Genomic DNA, 19,983 nt, shown 5'->3' with positions numbered 1-19,983 from the left:
TTATTTCAAGGATACTTTAAAAATGTTTTTCTTACATTGGCAATCTCTTTCTCCAGGTCCATAATTCTTGTCATTTGTTCGGAAATCTCATTCTCATTGAAAGAAATATTTCGTTCTTGTAGGATTAGTTTAGCTACAGAAATCATGAAATCAACATAAGCAGAACATGCCTGCAGGAAAAAATACAAACATTTTAAAGACTAAACTCTTCAAAGTATAGCATACCTTGATTATCTTTAAGATTTCGTCTTCATTTTATGAACTACACTTCTTCATCCCTTTCTTAAACAGTTTAATAGTAATTTATTCTGAAATACTGTTAGATCACAAATAGAAATTGACTTTGAAAATTCCCTCATGGAAAATCGCTGTATAATTTGCAGCACTGTTCAAAGCTAAACAGTCTCAACTGCTGCACTGTGTTTTCATTAGTTAAAATGAGACATTTGTATGTCCATATTTAAACCATCACCCATGTTTTTTCTAGCTCACTTTAATTACAACATCCAAAAATACCCCTTCCAAAGAGCAGTGTTCCCAGAAACGTAAAACCGAGGGAAATGCTGCTGGGCTGTGTTGAATGAGCGTTGTGGGAAAATCACTCCCAGCAGCAGTGCACCTCCTCTGCTGCTTCTTGGAGCATTTGGAAATCATGTTGCTGCATCTAAATTTAGAATAGCGAGATATACTATAGACAATATAGCACACATTAAATTTAACATATCAGAATTCACCAAGGATAAGAATGGAAACATGGAAGTATATTCTCTTAAATGTTACTGTCAAATATCTACAGATCTCATTGTATTTTATGGAACTTAATATTATTCTGATTCCTCTTTGATAAGCCACACTCATTTTTCTATCAATAGAAATGCTGTTTTCAATATGTTTTTAAATGCAAATAAAAATACATAATAGTAGATTAGCTATCAAATAAATCTATTTTATGCAAAATAGCGTAATCAACTAAAACAGTGATAAAACCTAGGATTAAAAAGGTGTGCACGTCATCAACTTTGTTAATAGAAATATTTTGATATGTTCAGCTCCTGAGGCAGTAGGATGCACACCCCAGACATTACCCCAAACCAGTAAGTCAACAGACATCTCCAGGTACCAATCAATGGACTTCATTTTTGGCCTGAAGCACAGATCACTGTGTGATCAGGTAGCAAAGAACTAAGTCAGCTAATTTCAGAGGGACTGTATAGATACTCTCAGATATTTCAGTGGGAACTTAGACATCAGAATAACTCCTGTATGAGCAGAGGAGTCATATATCTTACAAGAGAAAAAGATTTTAAAAATATCTTGTTCACAGATTCCCCTTGTAGCTGGGTGGTGGGAAGTCCTGCAAAGCCAGAGGCTGAAGTGCAGGAGGGGAATATCTTGTTTGCTACGTATGGCTCAGAGAGTAGAATGACACAGCAGGAAACAGAGCCAAGAAAAGGCTGCTGCCAGAGTGCAGGGGTTGAAAGGAGGAGCGTCTCTCACTTGAAGTATTCATGCTTGTAAGGATATGATGAATCTGCCTTTCAGTGATAAATCTGGGTTTTTTTAAAATACTTCGTCCTCTTCTTTCCAGCAGTGGGAAGTAGTAGGAAACTTTCAGGTAGGTCAGAGATGAGAACGGGAATTGTCTTTTAGTGCTGCAGTGGATGTAATACAAGGAACGGAGCAAATTGTGATACATGAGCCAGCTCCTAGAGGCTGTAACTCGTGGTAATAATGTAACTGAACAGTTAATATGGTAATGATTGTCTTTACTAGCATACGATCTGTAATTAATCGTAATCAGTATTAGAGTATTAACTGTTAGCATGTCAGCAAAATACCTACTAACCCAAAATGTTTAGCATGCTTTCTCATTGCTTCTGCATTTAATTACACAGAAGAAAACTGGCTAATTAAAGGTTACTGTGGTCGCAGTTTCAGCTGCCACATGACTTCAGCAAATACATACACTTCAGCTCTCCAGGATTTAAAGCACATCCCAGATTAGCCATGAGGGATACACGGTGTCAGTGCTAACAGGTTAATGAAAATGCATATGAATAATAACTACATGTGAGTTAAAGACGACTGTATGAAATTTTAGGTATCTGAAGGAATTTCTATGATATCACATACTTTAGCTGCTGCATTTCCATTCAGCAGTTGACTTAGGGGACTCTGATCTTTCCAGCTCTTTCATGTAGAGAAGTGTGTCTTTGGTTCTGGATGGTTCTTTTTTTCTTTCTAAGCCTTTTAGTGATATGATTAGTGCACGCGGACTCCACTGACACCTGCAGCACTTACTGATCTATGCCAGTTGATCATAGTTCAGAAATGGCATCCTTTTTGTAGTGACAGAACAGGGGTGATCCATAAGCACTCATATTCTATCTTAACACAGCTTTGACAGTTGTGAGGTACCTCTTGATTCAGCTGCGAAGCCTGGCAGAAGCTGTGTAACAAAGCTACAATTGCTTCATGTTTCTTTCCTTCCAAGAGGTCCTAAGGAGGCAAGTAGCTGTTCCTCCTCTGACTTGCATAATCATACAGGAATTGTGTGGAAAAGCTGCTGCTTTTCTTTTCTCCCACTTATATGTTCAGTGATTAGAGAAGGAATGGAAGAGAAGGGAAGGGGAAACAGGAAGGGAGACAGGTTGGGCCATGCGGAGGGTAGTGATGCCAGAGGCATGTGCAGTCTTCTCATCCAGTGCAGAGACAATTGGTACACACTGGCAACTGGAGCCTAGACAAAGCCCCCCTGGCTCCTAGTGCAGCCAGGAAGATCAAACTAGGTCACTAACACTTATGGTGTAATATTAAAACACCTCATCTTCAGGACACTTGCTACACTCCCTCCCATTCTTAGCTAACTTATTTCTACTTGCCCTTAATCTCATTTCTCTGTATCCTCTTCATTCCCCTCTTGGCTCTCTTGCCTTCTTGCACACATACCCATGTTCGAACTTCTTTCTCCAGTCTGTCACACATGCTATTCTCCCCTGCAGATCAACCTTGTTTAAGTGCTCATCATTATTCGCCAGTTCTCCCAGTGATGTTTCCCAGGGGCAGTATTGGAATCTCTTTGGGGAAGGGCTGTTCCTGCTCTTTGCCTATCCCCGCTCTTGAGGATAGGTCTGCCTTGAAAATAGAGGCTAAAACTTCTCAAACATAGTCAGTGATCTGTCAGCTTCATCTTACCTCTTTGTACGCACCAGTGCATTCATAGTAGTCACGAGAAGGCAGGCCAAGCCCAGGCTGATCAATCTGTAAATTCAAATAAAAATGAAAAAGTGCTTAAGGACAAAATGGCATGGGATTGGGCTGTTCTTTGGTCAATTAGAGGTTGCTGGTGCTTCACTCTTGCCAAATTATCTTCTGGCCAAAGGCGAGTTTCTCTCTCATCCTGTTGCCGTCCTTTAATTCTTTTCACTCTCTTTGTACTTTTTGTCTTTCTTTTCAGTCTTCTTTTGTCTGTTGCTGAACAATGCACGCTACGCGTACCCAGTGTGAACACAGTGGACATACAGAAGACAAACAGTCCACAGACAAGCAAGGCAGTTACTGCAGCTTTGAAACTCACACGTGCAATGTAGGCGAGATCTATCCACCCATTGACAAGACAGATTAGACCTTAGCCCTTGTAACTGTTGCGTCTCAGGAGTAGCTGGTGAAGATTCACCATACGTAATACTGTCTTGCTCTGGATTTTCCATTTCCAGAGATCATCTTACATCTACAGGCAGGGCACTCTCGACACACGCCTTATGCAAATGTCCTGAGCCGCTTTCATATCTGTGCCAGCTGATTGCAAGTCCTGTCAGTACTTTGGCATCTGAATACCTTGTAAAAACCTTTGTGGGCTTTCTGCCATTGGCACCGTAGCCCAGGTTTTCAGTGACAGAGCTTTCTGCCTGAAGTGCATGGTAAGGAAGTCATGTTTACTTATTTGCTTGCATGCATATGTAAGTAGATCATATCTGTCTTCTGTCCAGTGTACACAGATATTGTGTCTGTATGTCTATAAATGTCTCTGTTATTCCCATCTCACTGAGAGTAACAGTGTATGAGTGCACAGAATAAAGATGTTAACTTTGAGAATGGACCCTGTGAAACTCATAATTCAAGTTTAGAAACTACACAGATTCACAAACTCATCTACAACTTACTCTGATAAAATTCAAATCGCTGCTGTTTCTCCTGGTTAACATTTTTGTCTATGCTTCTAGTTATTTTGCTGCACTTTTATGATCAACAAGACAATGCCACCCAGGGAGACTTACATGAATGATATGTGCTGTGGAATTTTTATCATCTGTGCCAACAAAAAAATTAATAAGGACCTTCTTTCCGTATCTGGAGTTCAGCTGTGCAATAGCTGTCTCAGCTGTCCACGCAGTACCTAAGCAAATGAAACGTATACTCAGTCGCTATTTTTGGTAAGTAATGATAAATACAATAATTTAGAAATTTTAACTGTAAAGGAAATAAACACAGATTATCTTACCATAGGAAGAATCCCAGTTATTTGTTGCTACAGGCCAGTCAGATACCTGTGGCAATAAACTGATTAAAGGCCTTCCACCTCTGCTGTCAATGGTAGCTTTTGGAAAAAAATAAAATGAGTTACCATGACATTTTAAAACACAAAAATGTTATAATATTATAATGAGTTCAGAATAATGAAGCTGAAAAATATGTTTTCACCATCACCACCATAGGGATATGCTCTGTTGTATGACTGTACTTCAACGTTTAATTTTAAAAACATGTTTCAGTCATGACTGCAAACAGCACATGCAAATCCTTGTGACCACGGCATTGAAGAACTATTGTGTTTTCACTCTGTGGAAAGCTTGAAATAATAGTTTTGAGAAGTATTAATAACAGTATAGAAACTATAAAAACGCATGATTTAGGAAGCACTGCTAACTGTTTTACTGCTCCTCATTCTAGTGGCAGCATCTGTCTCAAATTCTTGAAATGAATGACATCCCTGTCTTTCTAGAAGCCTGGTAGGCCAGTTATTTTCCACCTCATCCTTGATAATTCCTACAAAAGCAGTTAACTCTTATTTAACTGAAAGGATTTGAGTTTAAATATCTGCAGCAAACTAGGAACTGAAGAGTAATGTAATCCCACCTAAAATATCAAAGCTAGTAAAACAGGAGATACAATACTAATCTTACTATTGACATTCTTATTTGACTCTATAGAACAGATACATTTTAGTTTTCACAAAGAATTTCTGAAAAATTATGCACAGAAACTAGGAGGATATAGGTAGGGCTGCCTGTGAAGATGGGACTCTTTGGATGGTATTTATCCTATCTGCAATAAATTCAGGACACTTACTTTCATTTATGCACGATCTGTACAGAGTTTTTGCCTTCTGCACTGCTGTTATATCATTACTGCTTGGTGTGTCAAGGACATCTGAAACACACAGACAGCAAATGTCTTAATATCTTTATTGGAAAGATACTGAAGAAACCATAGAGGGATACCATCCTGAGGGAGAGGGTGGACGATAAGTACCCTGTGTCCATCTCAAATTCCAGGGAAGCTTTGCCTTTCAACAGCTGAGGGGAAAAAAGCTCTGGAGATTATATGGCTTGCAATTACCTCAGTCTGTGTTAATATGCTGAACATAAAGGAGTCAGGTGGATACTCTGTGGATCATCCTTGGCGAAATACAAACGCTCTGACTTTTCAGGGATGGTTTTTAGGTGACCAAGCTATTTTGTGGAGAGAATTGCTGTCAGGGCCCTAAGAGTACCAGCAGGCTCTAACTGCACTGGCCAGCCTGTAACCATCCTTTCCTGCAATTCTAATCTCCCATCTCTTCACTGCAGCCAGGAGTTTAGCTGCTTATGTTCAAGGTCTGCTTTGCTATGGTGCACCTGCGTGACCATGGATCATACTTCTGTGAAAACAGCTGAAGTGTAAGGAAGAGCCGTAAGAAGCCTCATCTGGTGCCTCTGCTTGTGCACCCTATGCCTGGTGGCTCAGGAGCAGCAGTTCAGGTCAACCCCTTGCCCATGGTCCTGGAGGTATGCTGGACCTGGCCTTGTACCTTGCTGAGCCTGATCTCGCCTGGCGGACTTGCCTGCAGACCTGCTGCATGACTATGGACTTGTCTGGTGATCGTGGGGCTCTTGGCTGAAACTGGTCACTGTCACCGGACCTGCTCTGCTCTGCTGGTTTGGATCCTGTGGGACCGAGCCCCTTGTCTGTGAGGCCTCTACCCCTGTCTGCCTCGAGTCACAGTTGGCTCCCAGCTCACCTTCCCTTGTGGGGCAGCCCACTCGTGCCACTACTTTACACTTACTCCAATTGCTCCTTTACAATTGCTTTGCTCCATAGGAACTGAAGCCTAAGGAACACTGTGGCATCCATAAACTGCAAACCTGGCAAAACCAGAAGATACGCAAAGTAAAAAAGGCTTATTCATTCTGGAGAGACTGGTTTGGAGAATGTTTCGTGAGTATAAACTGACTTCTTTGTTATTTTTGTCTGAAAAAGGGGAATATGGACAATTTGACACTATTACATTTTGTGGAAAAAGGAATATTTATAAGTTTATCATTTGACTAGTTAGAAAATTGCTGGCTTGCTCTTTGAGATTGAGCTGATGGAATATAGATATGCAGGACACGGGGCTGCCAGAGAGCAACTTCCAGCAGTTCAGCTGACTTTGACGCAGGCAGACCTCTTTCTTCTTCATCTAGCTTGGCTGCTGCTGTTAGTGCATGAGGGTAATGATATGGATTTCAGTTGTTATAATATGCAGATGAGCACAGAGTCCAGACACCAGAAAGGTCAGGGGTGGTCAGCTCCGCTCCTGTGTCAGACACAACAGCATAACTTCCACAGCGTTCTCCAAGCAAACAGTTTGTGGTAGATTTGCCCTGAGCCGAACACAAAGAAACTGAAATATTTAGTAGTATTTTAAGCTTTGCTAGACAACCACATCTTATTAGCATAACATGTAAGCCAAAGAGGAAACTTTATATAGTCCACAAACATAAACCCCACTGACCTTTTAAAACAACTTCTAGTTCGTCTCTTAAAATGTCAAAGTTACTATAACGGGAGCTGGTTTCTGGAATGACGTTCCTCTTAAGCCATCCTCCACAGGCGTATTGGTAAAAATCATTACAAGGCTCCGCAGTGGGGTCCATGTTCTCAAGAATTCGGGCTGCTGTAATAGGAGGCAAATCAAGGCATAAAGAATCTTTAGAGAAAATAAATGAATACATTTGTTTGCTCTGAAGAGGGAAGTAATAAATTTACTTCATTCAAGTAGGCTCAAGCCTACTTGAATGTTCTAAACCAAACAAAGTACTAGTCAGTAAACAACCAATTACTATTCCTTTACTACCCATAACTTATATACTTTTCTGTTGCCTGTGTTTGCTGATGGGTAAACTGACTAATGTTCCTGCTCCTTATGAGTGCTTCCTTGGTTTTCAATAAAATGTAAGATGTTTCATTTACTGACTGTCGCTTCTTTGTATTGAAATGTGGTGAAAAGAGAAATTAAAAGCACAAGCCATATCAGAGGTTAAGTATCCACTGTAATGTCATTGAAGTAATTAAGCAGGATGTAGGCTCAGCTGAATCCAATCTATTTCAATACAATAATGACTTTGTTGTACCATTGAAGTTCTTGTCAAGAAAGTTTTCCTATCAATACTTTCCTGAATCTACACTGATTTTTTAGATCTATTTCACATTTTATTCTAGAACTGATACTGCCTCATGCTCTTCCTATTGACCCTCTTGAAGTGGCTCCTCTAAGACGAACTGGTCACTGACTGACTGTGACATGGGCTTCTCTAGTGAAATCTGATTCCTTGATGAGTTTCCCAGCTGCTGTTCATAAACCTTCTGTGCTTTTTCTTTTTTATTCTTCTTCCACCTAGACTGCTTGCACCACTAGTATGCTAGCACAGTCTCTCACAGAAAGGAGAGATGCTAGGAGTCAAGCAAGAGCTAGTGATACCTCTGAATTTCCCAGGATGCTGAATATCCTTCCCATTTTTCAGACATTATTTTTAGTAAACGGTAAGGCTTGTGATTTCAAGCGTTCATTTCTCCCACATGGGTGAGTCAAATATTTATAGTTATTTCTCCAGTACTTTCCATATTTTCCATGTCTCTTCTGCTGGTGGAAAGGAGAGGTGGATAGACAGGCTATGGTATTTATGATGGCTTGCCTCCCCCCGCCCTCGTTTTTCTTGGGATCTTTAGTTGGCTTAAGAGTGTTATATTTTAGGCTAACATCTGATGGTTTTACAATGCTCCAGTGCTTCGAGGATGGAAAAATCCATGAACACAGGCATTTTCAATTTTAGACTCAAGTAGCATAAAACCCAGTGTGGAAATAGGGACAAAGCCTAGCACCTGATTCCTTTCCTTCTGAAGTCAGTGGCAGGCTGACTTCTATTTGAAAGGACAGGATCATGCCAACAGCCAGAAACTCTGAAATTCAGTCATGTTTTACTAAGCTTGACCTTGCTTTTTACCTATTCTTGAGAAAGCCAAGCATCCAGTCCTACTGTCCAGTCTACTTGAGCGAGGAATTTCCTCTTTGACAAGATCCCAAGCAACTTTTTCCAGTTGAACCTGCTTTAATCAGGGCCGCTGGACTGTATGATCTCCAGAGGTCACTTACAACCCCAACTGTTTTGTGATTGTGTAAACTCTGGTACTTGTTTCTGTCTAGTTTGTCCTACTTCCATTTAGGGGCAGGGGAATGTTTAGAATGGTGCACTTTATTCCTGTCCTAGCTCCATCTACTTGCTGTAGAAGAGGAAGATTGCTAATTATTACTAACATCTCCTGTTTTAAGGGTATCCTTATGATACGTGCTGGAGCAGCATTTGAAGGGCAATGCTGTCCCTTGGATTATCATGCACGTGTTAGTCCAGCAACAAAGACTTTAGTAGCCAGGACCAGACATCACAGCTGGCTCATCCAGAGCAGTGTGCCAGCCCCGACAAAAAGTAGTGTTAGGACAGAGAAATCTTCTGACACCAAGAGAAGGTGGATCTTATCCACTGTCTTGTCACTTTTGCCAGGAAAAAAAAAAAAACAAACCAAAACCCAGGAGAAACCTACATCTTGTATAAACCTGAGAAATTATTAACAGTCTATGTAATATCAAACCTTGCTTTAACTGTGGAATCAGATTGTTCTGTTTGTAGTCAGCATCTGTTTAATCTTCCTTGCCTACTACTGTCACACAAAAATAATCATCTGTCATAGTGTTTCTGCTGTAAAGTCCAGGCTAGCCAATATTAGCTAATCAACTTCTATCAAAACTTGAAGTTTAAATACTGAATACTGCAAACATAACAGAAAGAGCTCAGTCATGGGGACTGTAGTCTTTCATTTAGGGCTTCATGTAAAATACATGTATTAAGTATTCGCCTCAAGAATACTTAACACTCCTGAGGAGTGTAATTTGCACATCTGAACCCCAAGATAACCATTCATTATTTGGCTGATACCATGGATATAATAAAATCAATGAAATGTGATTTTGTTATCAACCAGGCCCAGAAGCATAATGACACATGAATTGCCTGTTCAAAGTCAGTGGGACCAATTAGGCTGGACAGAATCCTGAACATGCTCTAAGTTATTTATAAGCTGATACTTGTGCCCAAAGCAGCTTTATGCTAAGTTCATGGCTGTACACACTGAGACATTTTTACTCTGGAAATAGTAAGTGTGAGACTGATTAATATTTTGTTATTTTAATTCTAATACAGGTTAATTCATACATGCACAAATACAGATAATACATGGTATATTTTCATTAGTCCTCAGTACTGCTTTGATGAACCAGTGTTTGGGTTTGTTCCTATTCTCACTTGTTTATTCGATTTCCTGTCACTGAAGAATGTAGAGCCTTATCTCAATTACTTTTAATGATTAATTTTATTGTAGGACTCCTGATTGCCAGTTGTTGCTTTAATAGCTTACAAATAAAGTAATATAAGCTAACATAACAACCAGTGACCTGGGGAGGATATAGGAGAAACACAACGTGCTTACCTAGGTGAAATTGATACGAGAGAGATCAAAATTCCCTATTCTCATCAGTCTGTGCTGTCTGAGCTCAGGAAAGTTAGCAGAGAGTGTGTCAGATTATTCAAAAAAGGCTCAAATGTACAAATTACATGGTCTCTTCATGTGCTGCACTCCAATGGATTTCACAAACCTTGATAACATTATTGTGCAGTTACTGGTATTTTACCCTGTGTATAACCAATTGAATTTTCATTACATTTTTTCTCCTGGTCATATATTTGAAGCTCCTCTATTAAGTGTACTATACATTATGACAGTATCTTCACTTGATTCATTTTCAGTGGCTTGTACCTATTGCAAAATTTTGAAATTCATTACAAAACACTGTCCCAGTATTGGTCAGTTCTGGTGTAAGGCATGACCGTTCCACTTATTGTCTGGTCCTAATTATATTTCTTGAAAGACCACAACAACCTTCCAAGCCTAGGGTGGGTCTGTATTAATGAGGTAGAGGAAGTGCTAATAAGAGAATGGGGACATTTAGAATTAGATTAGGCAAAAAAAAGGGAAACCAGCATTAATTGATCTGGAGGAGAAAACAGCAGGGATAAGAGCACTACAGGGACAGGGGGAAAGGGACAGTGTGGCTAACTACCACTACTGCAAGAGGATATCTGGTATGGAACTCAGCATTGCTCTGCTGCATTTCAGTAACATTCTAGTAGAGTTCAGACCAGGATGTAAACTAAGAATTCTTTATGCTGTTGTTACTGAAGGATGAAGCTAGCTTGTCAGACTGTAAAACTTGGAATTTTTTCTGGACAGGAAGATTACTATTGCATCTCCTCAACTAGTAGCATGGCATCTTTAATGGCTATCGATGATCAAGACTTTCTGCTCATGTACTTCCTTTGGAGACAGCCTGTGCTTGAATTCTGACCTGGAGGTGGGTGGAGGGGGGAAGAGCCATCTTCTGACTGACTTAAAGCATTTTCTGAGCCTGGAGGCATCCTTTGGAGAGTCTGGTTCTAAGTCTTAAAGTAACCCTGATGACTTTGTAAGATCTGACAATATCACATCACAAGATTTTACATTTGTAGAAGAAATATGCAAAGAAAGTTATTTTGGTTAGCAGATCCCATGCCTCAATGTGCCATGCTTGTCTGCAGTCCCATGGGAACATTACATGGTGGTAATTGTGTTTAAAAATATATAAATGCATTTAGAAGGTAAATATTTTCATTCTTACCTGATTTTATACAGTCTGATGTCTTGCAAACCCCATCTAAAAGAGGATACAATCATATTCTTAATTCTTTAATGAATGTCAATATACTAAAACCTACTGTAAATATTATTTTCATTGACAATCACTTTAGAATTGCATTTAATTGCAGTGTACAGTAAGATAAAGATGAATGGACACCTTACGCTCAGTAAGTGAATATTTATAGGATCAGGCTCTAAAAATACCATCATCTTCATCCCTTTAGGGTCATTCAGTGCTAGTCACTCATCATGTGGAATTTTTGTACTCATCAGAGTAAAATGTTCTTTCAATCAGTTAGAGGTGGGCAAAATATTATTTTTATTACAAAGAAGAAATTTAGAGAAAAATAGCACATGGACTGAAGAGAGTTGCAAAGTCAGTTTGAATTTAGCAATGCCCTTCAATGACAAAAAGATTTTGGAGGAATTAATTGAAAATCCTGAGTCATTCACTCTGGAGTCTCCTAAACAAAAGACAAGGTTCAGGAAAGTGAAAATGTTTCCTTTGGAGACTTTAGAAATAAAACATTTTTTATTTTTGTTTCAGAATGGCATTTTTCCATTCCATAATTGAACTGGACTATAATAAAAAGTTTAAACAAAATTATTAAGTACTTTAAAATGAAACAAAGCATTTCACTTCCAGTGTAAGGAAACGTTCTAATTTGACCCCAAATGGAAATTTTAGCTTCTCCGTATTATCTTTTCCAAAAATTATCAGGGTATTTACCCCTGAACTGAATTATTCTCAAATATTTTGGCACGGCTGCTGAATCACAAAACCTCTGAGTATGACTACACTCACTAAGAGTCCTTTCTGCGACAGCCTGTAAAAGGAAAAAATAGGATTTTCCAGTGTTGTATTTTGTAGAGTTTTTTTGCTTACTGAAGCATTAATTACAAACAGAAGCATTGCTAAGTCAGAAGGAACAGATGTTTTGTGTTTACCACAACACAGTATTTTCTAATACAACATTTCAATATAGTGCAACTTCAGGGTTTTTTTTCACTATATACTAACAACTGGATTCTCTTTATTAAAGCATTTTTTCCTAATTTCTTAAAATACTTTTACATTCATATGTATTTGTACATTCAAAGACAGCTTACGTGTACTCACCGTCGTACGTTGCGTACAGAGCTATCATTGTGATCGCTACAATAGCCAGCAGAATCACTACAACAGCTAGCCCTATCTCCAGGCCACTCCACCGCGGTTTTTTCTTTGGTTTTGGAGCATTCATTTCAGTTATATCCATCTGGCTTTCCGACTTGCCCATAACCCAGCGTCTGAAAAGGAAAAGGGAAAAATCACTGGAGGACTTCACTGAGCCACAGGTCTTGAAACCGGCTCCTCAGCTGCAGTCACAAAGATGTTTTCTGGGTGGGTTTTCATATTGTTTGTAACACTACTAGAATGTCAGTCATGAAATTAAGAATTCTCTCCTTCTTGCACGCACACATGCACGCACAATACATACCATGCACTACTTGTCATTTATGGAGAACAGAAGAGTGGTCTTCCCTCACGTGGAGAGGCCACCAAACAGAAAAGGGAGGCCAATAAACCAAAACCTTTTCTTAAAACGTACCCGTGTGGTTTAATCTTGTGTGATGGTGCAGGAGTTCAGAAGCAAGCAAAAAGCAAGTCTCTCTGCTTGAATAAAAATTAACTTGATCTGCCAATTACTTATCTAATGCCAAAGGTCAGAATATGCCATTGTGCTTCGCTGTCATTTCTTAAAACGTCATGTAAGCAGTTCTTGACTAGAGCTTTACAGGAAAAATCAGGCTCTGCTGGGAGCCTGTCAAATTCACACTGAAGACAGTGAGTCTTCCCAGTAATTTTTAAAGAAGTGTGACCAAGTCCTCTCTTTTGAGGTTAGAACACTAAATTAGAAGTAACTACACCACCTACATGCAAAACTGGTGGGAGTGTGAATGGACTCACGCTCACTCATGAAATGTGTATGTAACAGTAGATTTTAAGATTTTATTTCTGCCACTCCTTGGGGATAACCTGGCCACCTTTTGCTGTCCTACACTTCTTCGCTCTCTCTTCATCTGCTTCCATTTACCCAGGGCCAGACTTCCCTCTGCTGACAGATTCAAATTCCTATACATACAGCAATGCATTTCTCAGCATGTCACAATGAAAACTCAACAGTTTCTAGTCACAGCATTTCCAGGGGACCTTTAAATCCCCAGACAGAGCACACACCCTTTCCATTCAGTGGGGAAGAGTATGAGAGTTCCCCTGGGATAAATAATGGAAACACTGACATTCACCAGACCCTCACGAGAAGGTCAACAGTGGTGCAGGTCAGGGCATTCAGCTCTTGGATTCATCACACCCTTTTTCCCCACTCTCTGTAAGTCGGTGTAGCAGCAGTAAGGGAACCCTCCTCAGTTTCTGCTGAGAGTCTAAGACTTGAGCATAATTATTTTTAACTGGTTTAACTGTATTGCTGGCTTGTATTAATCTTTGTCTCCTCAAGCTGCTGCAATCTTTCAGATATCCAGTCTTTGCTCTTCCTCTGGACCTCCTGCTTCCGCCTGACTGGTGTTCCTTAGTTTCCAATAATTGTCTTCCTCTCTTTGATGTCCACCTCACCTAGAATGCTAGCTCCTCCACTGCAAGAACGTGTCACGAAGGTGTGTATGGCTATTAGTAATATAAAGATGTCAAATAACTCGGTATTATGGACTCATGTAAACAGATTTTGTGTTCTACGTGTTTACACACCACCTGTCTCTGTGGATGCTTGGACACTATCCCACTAACACTGTTTCTCAAAAGGAATGAGAGAACATTTTATTTCAGTGCCTCGTCTCCCCTTTTGTCACAACTCCCTGGGCATCAACATGCATGAAGTGACTGGCAGTGCCAGAATCACAGGTCTTCTGTGGCTCAGGAGGCTGGAATCCTGCAAGGTCTGCCCAGCCTCTGTCTTCCCAAACCCATAGGGACCATTACAACTGCTTTCATTTCCCTCATGAGCTGCTATTTTTCTCTGTAGAGTAGATTTTTGGTCAAATAAGCAAATAGTTTCTGAGACACAGGACTGAAATTCCACAGAACCACATAGAAGAGTGAGCTGTAGAGAAATTTGCCCTGCATTAACTGTGAGCTATACATTCATAGATAATAGAAAAGCAAATTAACCATTATACCCTTCTCACTGTTATTTATGTTCACTAAACCGACCGCGCAGCGAGCCCGGCGGCGCTCGGAGGCACCGGCCGCCGCTACCCGACCCGAGCGCACGCCCTGCCGCCGCTGGGTGGCGCTGCGGGCCGCGCGGGCCGGGGCCGCCCCGGGCGGGGAGGGGCCGCCGGGCCGGGGCCGCCGCGGCTGCCGCCGGCCGGGCCGCGCGGGGAGGGCGCCGGGCGGTCCAGCCCCGCCGTGCCGGCCCGCGGGCTCGGAGCGCTGCTCGAGGAGGCGCGACCCGCAGCCCGCCCCGACGGCACGCCGCCCCCAGACCCAACTTCCCGGCGGCCGGAGCGCGCACGCTGGGGAGGCTCCTCACTTCGGGCCGGCCAGAAAGCCCCGCGGGCCGGCCGGGGCAGAGAAGCCGCACGGAGCCCCGTCCGTCCGTCCCGCTGCCGTGCCCGCCCCGCCGGCCCCTGTGCCCGTACTCACCGGCTGGCGCTCGGAGCGGTCCGGCCCCGGGGCCGCCACACACATCCCCGACCAGCGCCGGGCGGAGGCGGCGCGGGGCGCCCCGGGCCGGCGGGGCAGCGCCGGCGGGTGCCGGGGGAAGGCGGCGCGCAGGCTAGGCTGGCGGGGCGCCGGGCGGCCGCCGGCGGGGCTCAGCGCCCGCGGGCAGCGGCAGGGGCGCGGGGCGCCGGCATCGCCGGGACATCAAAGCCCGGGGCGCTCCCCGCTCGCCGCGCCGGCTGCTCGCCGCTGCCGCCGCAGAGCAAAGCTGCTGGCGGTCAAAGGAGCCCTTGTCTGCGGGCTGCCGGACGAGCAGTTCTCCGGCTGACCTGAAGGCTTCTTCCTCTCTGCGATCGTAAAAATGTGATGGGGCGGGAAACAAACAAACAAGCCCCCCCGCCCCGACCGCCGCCACCGCGCTCTCCACCTCGCCACGCTCCCCGAGCGTTAGGTGGAGGGGAGGGAAGGAGCTGCCGCCCGGAGACAGGCGGGGCAGATGAGCGCTATGTCCGATGGAGCTGCCCCGTTCCCGGCTCGGGACCGCGGGGTGCCGCGGAGCAGGGCGGAAGGCTCCGGGGCCGTACGCAAAGCGACAGCTGAGCCGGGGTGCGAGGGCAGCCTGCACCTTCCTTCCTTCTCCGGCTTGTCATTTCTTTCCAGTCAGTTCAGGAGAAGGAAAGAGATGATGCGCGGGGAAGGGCAGCGGCTGCAACGCCTGGTGCCTGTTTCCATGCAGACTCTCTGCCTTTGTCGAATTAATGCAGTCACATACCCCGTGCAAGATCTTATATCCTCCTTCACTGAGTGACTGCTTCTCAGGAGGGAGGCAGCTGTGACTTCTTGCACGGAGAGGCAGCTCCGAGCTCTGTCATAAGATTTCCCAGCCAACCAAGTATCAAAAGACATTTGTTTCATTCTTACTAAGTTTCATTTTTATTAAGTTCCATTTTTACTAATAAATCGGCAAACATCACAAGAAGCAATGAGCTGCTGCCACTCCTCTCGCTCAAACCAGGTATCACTCACTTTTGCTGCCTTCCTAAAAGCACCTTTATTACCTCTGAGGCAGAAATGGCAGCTGAAATTTCTGAAATCTTTTTATTACCAGCTACACACACACAAATGTCTGCTGCTTGAGAGGGGCAACCTTCCTCCTCCCTGAGAAAGGTGGAAACTGAATGCTGACTTCTTTATGGAACTGCACAGCAAGTGACCCACAGAGCAGGTGAGATGAAGAGGGGAGGCTGATACGGTATGAACTGAGCATTAGCTGTAAGAATGAAGCACTTCTGCAAGATGAACATCTGAAGAGGAAGGTTTTATTCACCGAAGAGAAAAGGCAATGGAAGTACCACACCTAGGCAGGAAAAACAGTTCTAAAAGTCTAGAAAACAAAAATACTGCATTTTCTTACAGACAGGAGTGGGGAAAAATGCTGATTATATCCTTTCCAGAATCAGTGTTCAAATTAATATAAATATCTCACTTTCAACCTTTCCTGCGTTAATTCTTGCAGAGTTCCACTCCGGTTACTACAACAAGCCATCTGCTCTTGCAGGTCAGTCCTGACATTACCTGGTGCCTTAAAGACACCCCAACACAAACAACAAAATCTCACCAAACAACACAGGAATAGAGAAGTCGTTAAACATGCACGTGATTTTGTAAGTAGATGCCTATTGTACAGCCTTAACTATGACCAAGCTTGAAAAGTAGAGGGTGATGTGTGTGAACAGACTGAAATAAAATGGCAAAAAAGGACTTGTTTCAAAAATTTTAGGTGAACCAAAAAGTGTAGCTGCCTAATTCACCACAAAGAGAGAGAAAAGGGAGAAACTAGGCTGGAAATCTGAAAATAGTCCCAAGAGGACTAACGTACCTGCCAGGCAGTGTGAGTTTCCACTCTTGTAGAACCTCGTGCTTGGAAACAGGGATTAGACATTTGCATACACGCAGGCTACACGAGGTGTGATCTGTGAGTCAAAGGCTGAGATTCCTGTTTGGGCCTAATTTAGGGAAAACTCCCATCAACTCGATAGTGTCACATCCTGCCTAAGAATAAGCAAAGAGCTGTTATCGATGCTGTCGTGGACTTTGTGCTCTTGGGCCAGCACAGCCCCGCCGCTGCTGCAGGACGGCTCTCTGGCTGCCCACCGCTCACAGCTGGCTGCCAGCACCTCAGCCTACGCGCAGGCTGTGCCGGGGCACGCTGCTGTCCTCCTGCCACCCACCCCAGCACGCCTCAGCTGAGCAGAGGGCTCTCAGTAGGTGCTATACACGTGAAGTTCCTTCTTTCCCTGACCTTCAAGCTCCGTATATGAACAACTCCTACAAATTCCTAGCTGAGATCAGTAGTGTATGTGGTCTTTTTTATGCCCTAGAATTTCAGGCACAATAAGAGACCTACAGCTTCATTCTGTTAACGGAAATGCCCTACAGATTGCTCAGGGGTACACCCAATGCCAAGCTGAACCACAGAGCAGATTACAGCTTGCACAGATTCCTGTCAAACCCTAAGTGTTTGCTTTCCTCTTACTCACCTTCATCTTTCTAATACTGTAATTACACAAAGCTGAGATAAGAAACAAAAAAGCAAACCAACAACAGAAAGTTCACCTCAGAACTGAAAAAAATGATGAACCCCTCACATTTACAGATTAGAATAAATAGTTTGCCCTTATAACCTTCCTGAGTTGTCTTACACTCAAGTCATCTCACTGCTTTCAGTGAGAAAGACAGCAGGATTAAGATCTGGCAGTTTCATCCTTTAGGGGTAAGTTTAATGGGAGCTGGCACTACTGCTGACAATTCTCTGGACTTCTGATGGACAACCACCAGGCTGAAACATATACATGGTAAATTTATAGAACCAAATAAAACTCAGCATATAATTTAGAGAGTCAGATAATGAAAAAAAGTGTTAATGGAAGAGCACACTGTCATTAAATCAGTGTCCTTGAAAAATAAAGGTTTCTGCTCAATACTGATTTGAGAGGAGGCAGGAGTACTATCTCTTAAAAACCAGTGGTTAGGGAAGTGTGCTTCCAAAAACTGTGCCTGCAGGTATTCAGAACAACATACAAAAATGGATGCACTGTCCAGCCTTCAGAAAAACAAACTGCGTCACAATAGCTCAACTTGAGTTCCTCAAGCGAAGAAAAGCCAATAACCCATTCAATATTGTTTTCTCTAGTTGGTCCAAGCTGACAACAGTAAGACCTTCTTCTCAATATGACCTCTGGATGACATTTGGGAAATCAAGACTCGTTTATATTACTATGAAACAACGCTGATGATACTTGTTGTATTTCCTTTTGGGAAAGCTCACTTTCCCAACGTAACAAAGTCAACTTTCAAGAAATGAACAGCTGCCAACATTAATGCTGCCTGTGTGATTTTGACTGCCCATCCTAATCCTGATGATCTCTTCTCCCTGTCAAATCCTATGCCACAGGCAGAAGAAACAAAGGGAAAATCTCCTGCCTTCCAACCTTGGCCCTGTGTGTGTTCGGTGAAGTTGGACTGTGAGAGAATTTAGATGGTAAAGTCTAACACACTGAGTGCTTACTCATTTGTCTGTGTTTTTTTTTTTCCTCAGCAGGTTTATAATGAATCCAGGTCTGGGTAATTTCTCATTCAGGAAAGTAAACAGCCCAGGTCTCAAACTATTTGCTTCAGTGCCTAAATTATTCAGGTCTAATTGTATTGTATTACAAAGCTTTGTCTTTGTTAGTCGACAGGCTTCGTAGTGTAACTGATTTGCAGGTGTTTGCGAGCCTGATAAAATGCTTGGCTGAAAAGCTGCTTTTTTTTTTTTTTTTGGCTGTTTTTGAGCTTGCCTAAAAGCCACATACAATGCTTCAGTTAACGCAGGCTGACAGGCTTTCTGGGGTCCTGAACTTCTCTGCAGCCATACTGGCAACCACAGTTACTGGGAAAATGGTGGGTTTTGTGGAAGAAATGGGTAAAAATTGAAGTGAGGTAAAACTGCATGTGGTGTATGCAGGCTGCATAAAAGTTGTGAACACAGAAGCAAAAGGCAAGAGACAGAATTTGCATGAACTAACTACAAGGTTTCCTGCACAGTGCAAATATGACTCTACAAAGCTTAGTCACACTTTTCCGGTTAACTTTAAAACCACAGCGTTGCAAAAAAACGAGCACGAGCACAGAGAGGCCTTTACTCCAGCAACAACTGGAGCAGCAACTACTACGGCCACGTAAAGTGTCGGGAGTCAACACCACACCACGCTGCCAAGCAGCTGTTTGTACTTGGGCCTTGAAGTGCAGCTCCTGCCGCCTCAGCCCTGCCCCGGGCAGGGGCCGCGCTCCCCAGGGCCTCGCCTCAGGCGGCCTTCGGCCCGCACTCACCCGCAAGCGGTGCTCGCACCGGCACTAGCGGCTGGGCCTCCGAGGTGGGAGCCGTGCAATGCTGCTGCCCAGGGGCGCATGCAGTGACAATAAGCGGGCTGTTCCTCAGCAGCCCTGAGGAAAGGCCACCGCCCGCCTCGGCCCGTCAGGCCCTGGGGAAAGGCCCGCGCCGCGCCTGGAACCTTCTGGAAAGCGCGGGCCGGAGTGGGGTGGGGCCGCCAGGGGGCGCCCGTCGGGCGGGAAGAGCGTGAGGCGGCGGCTGAGGCTGAGGCGGGGGCGGGGGCGGGCTCCGCGCAGGCGGGGCGGGGGCCGGGCGCCCGCCGCGGAGGCGGTAATTGCGGTGCCCGCGGTGAATTCCGCCCCCGCGGAGGGTGCCCCCGGTCCCGTGTGACTTGGCGCTCCGGTGAGGGGGCGGGGGCCTGCGGCTCGCCTCCCCGCTGAACGGTGGCCCGGCGCGGGTGCCGCCTGAGGGAGCCCCTCGTGTGGGCTCCTGCGGGGCTGTGGCGGGCGGTGCCTCAGCGGTCACCGTCAGGAGGCATCGCCCCATCGCTGCCGTTAGCGAGTCCATCAGCCATGATGTGTCACACTTCTCCATGTGTGCTTTCTCCTGGCAACATAGTTCACGTTTAAATGTACGTATTTAT

General features: G+C 43.8%; 1 protein-coding gene and 1 long non-coding RNA gene across 2 annotated transcripts in view; one reads left to right on the top strand and one right to left on the bottom strand.

The window, feature by feature from the left end:
- MME (membrane metalloendopeptidase) overlaps positions 1-15,032 on the bottom strand; it is a 39,902-nt gene extending 24,870 nt beyond the window's left edge. Inside the window, exons 1-9 of the mRNA XM_068405759.1 lie at positions 14,951-15,032; positions 12,428-12,597; positions 11,288-11,323; positions 7,037-7,198; positions 5,350-5,430; positions 4,502-4,597; positions 4,278-4,396; positions 3,196-3,261; positions 36-170 (exon numbers count right to left, since the gene is read on the bottom strand). Coding sequence (XP_068261860.1) covers positions 36-170; positions 3,196-3,261; positions 4,278-4,396; positions 4,502-4,597; positions 5,350-5,430; positions 7,037-7,198; positions 11,288-11,323; positions 12,428-12,587 — 855 coding nt within the window. The 5' untranslated portion in view covers positions 12,588-12,597; positions 14,951-15,032. The remainder of the gene's footprint in view (positions 1-35; positions 171-3,195; positions 3,262-4,277; positions 4,397-4,501; positions 4,598-5,349; positions 5,431-7,036; positions 7,199-11,287; positions 11,324-12,427; positions 12,598-14,950) is intronic.
- Positions 1,531-7,439, top strand: LOC137666117 (uncharacterized). Its single transcript, XR_011048597.1, has 3 exons — positions 1,531-1,615; positions 4,224-4,433; positions 5,850-7,439. It is a non-coding gene; the product is annotated as an uncharacterized lncRNA (long non-coding RNA).
- Positions 15,033-19,983: the final 4,951 nt, after the last annotated feature.

Source organism: Nyctibius grandis, chromosome 8 (genome assembly GCF_013368605.1).
Source record: "Nyctibius grandis isolate bNycGra1 chromosome 8, bNycGra1.pri, whole genome shotgun sequence".
Taxonomy (NCBI): Eukaryota; Metazoa; Chordata; class Aves; order Nyctibiiformes; family Nyctibiidae; genus Nyctibius; species Nyctibius grandis.
Note: the sequence above shows the minus strand (reverse complement) of the source record. Positions and strands in the feature narration are given on the sequence as shown.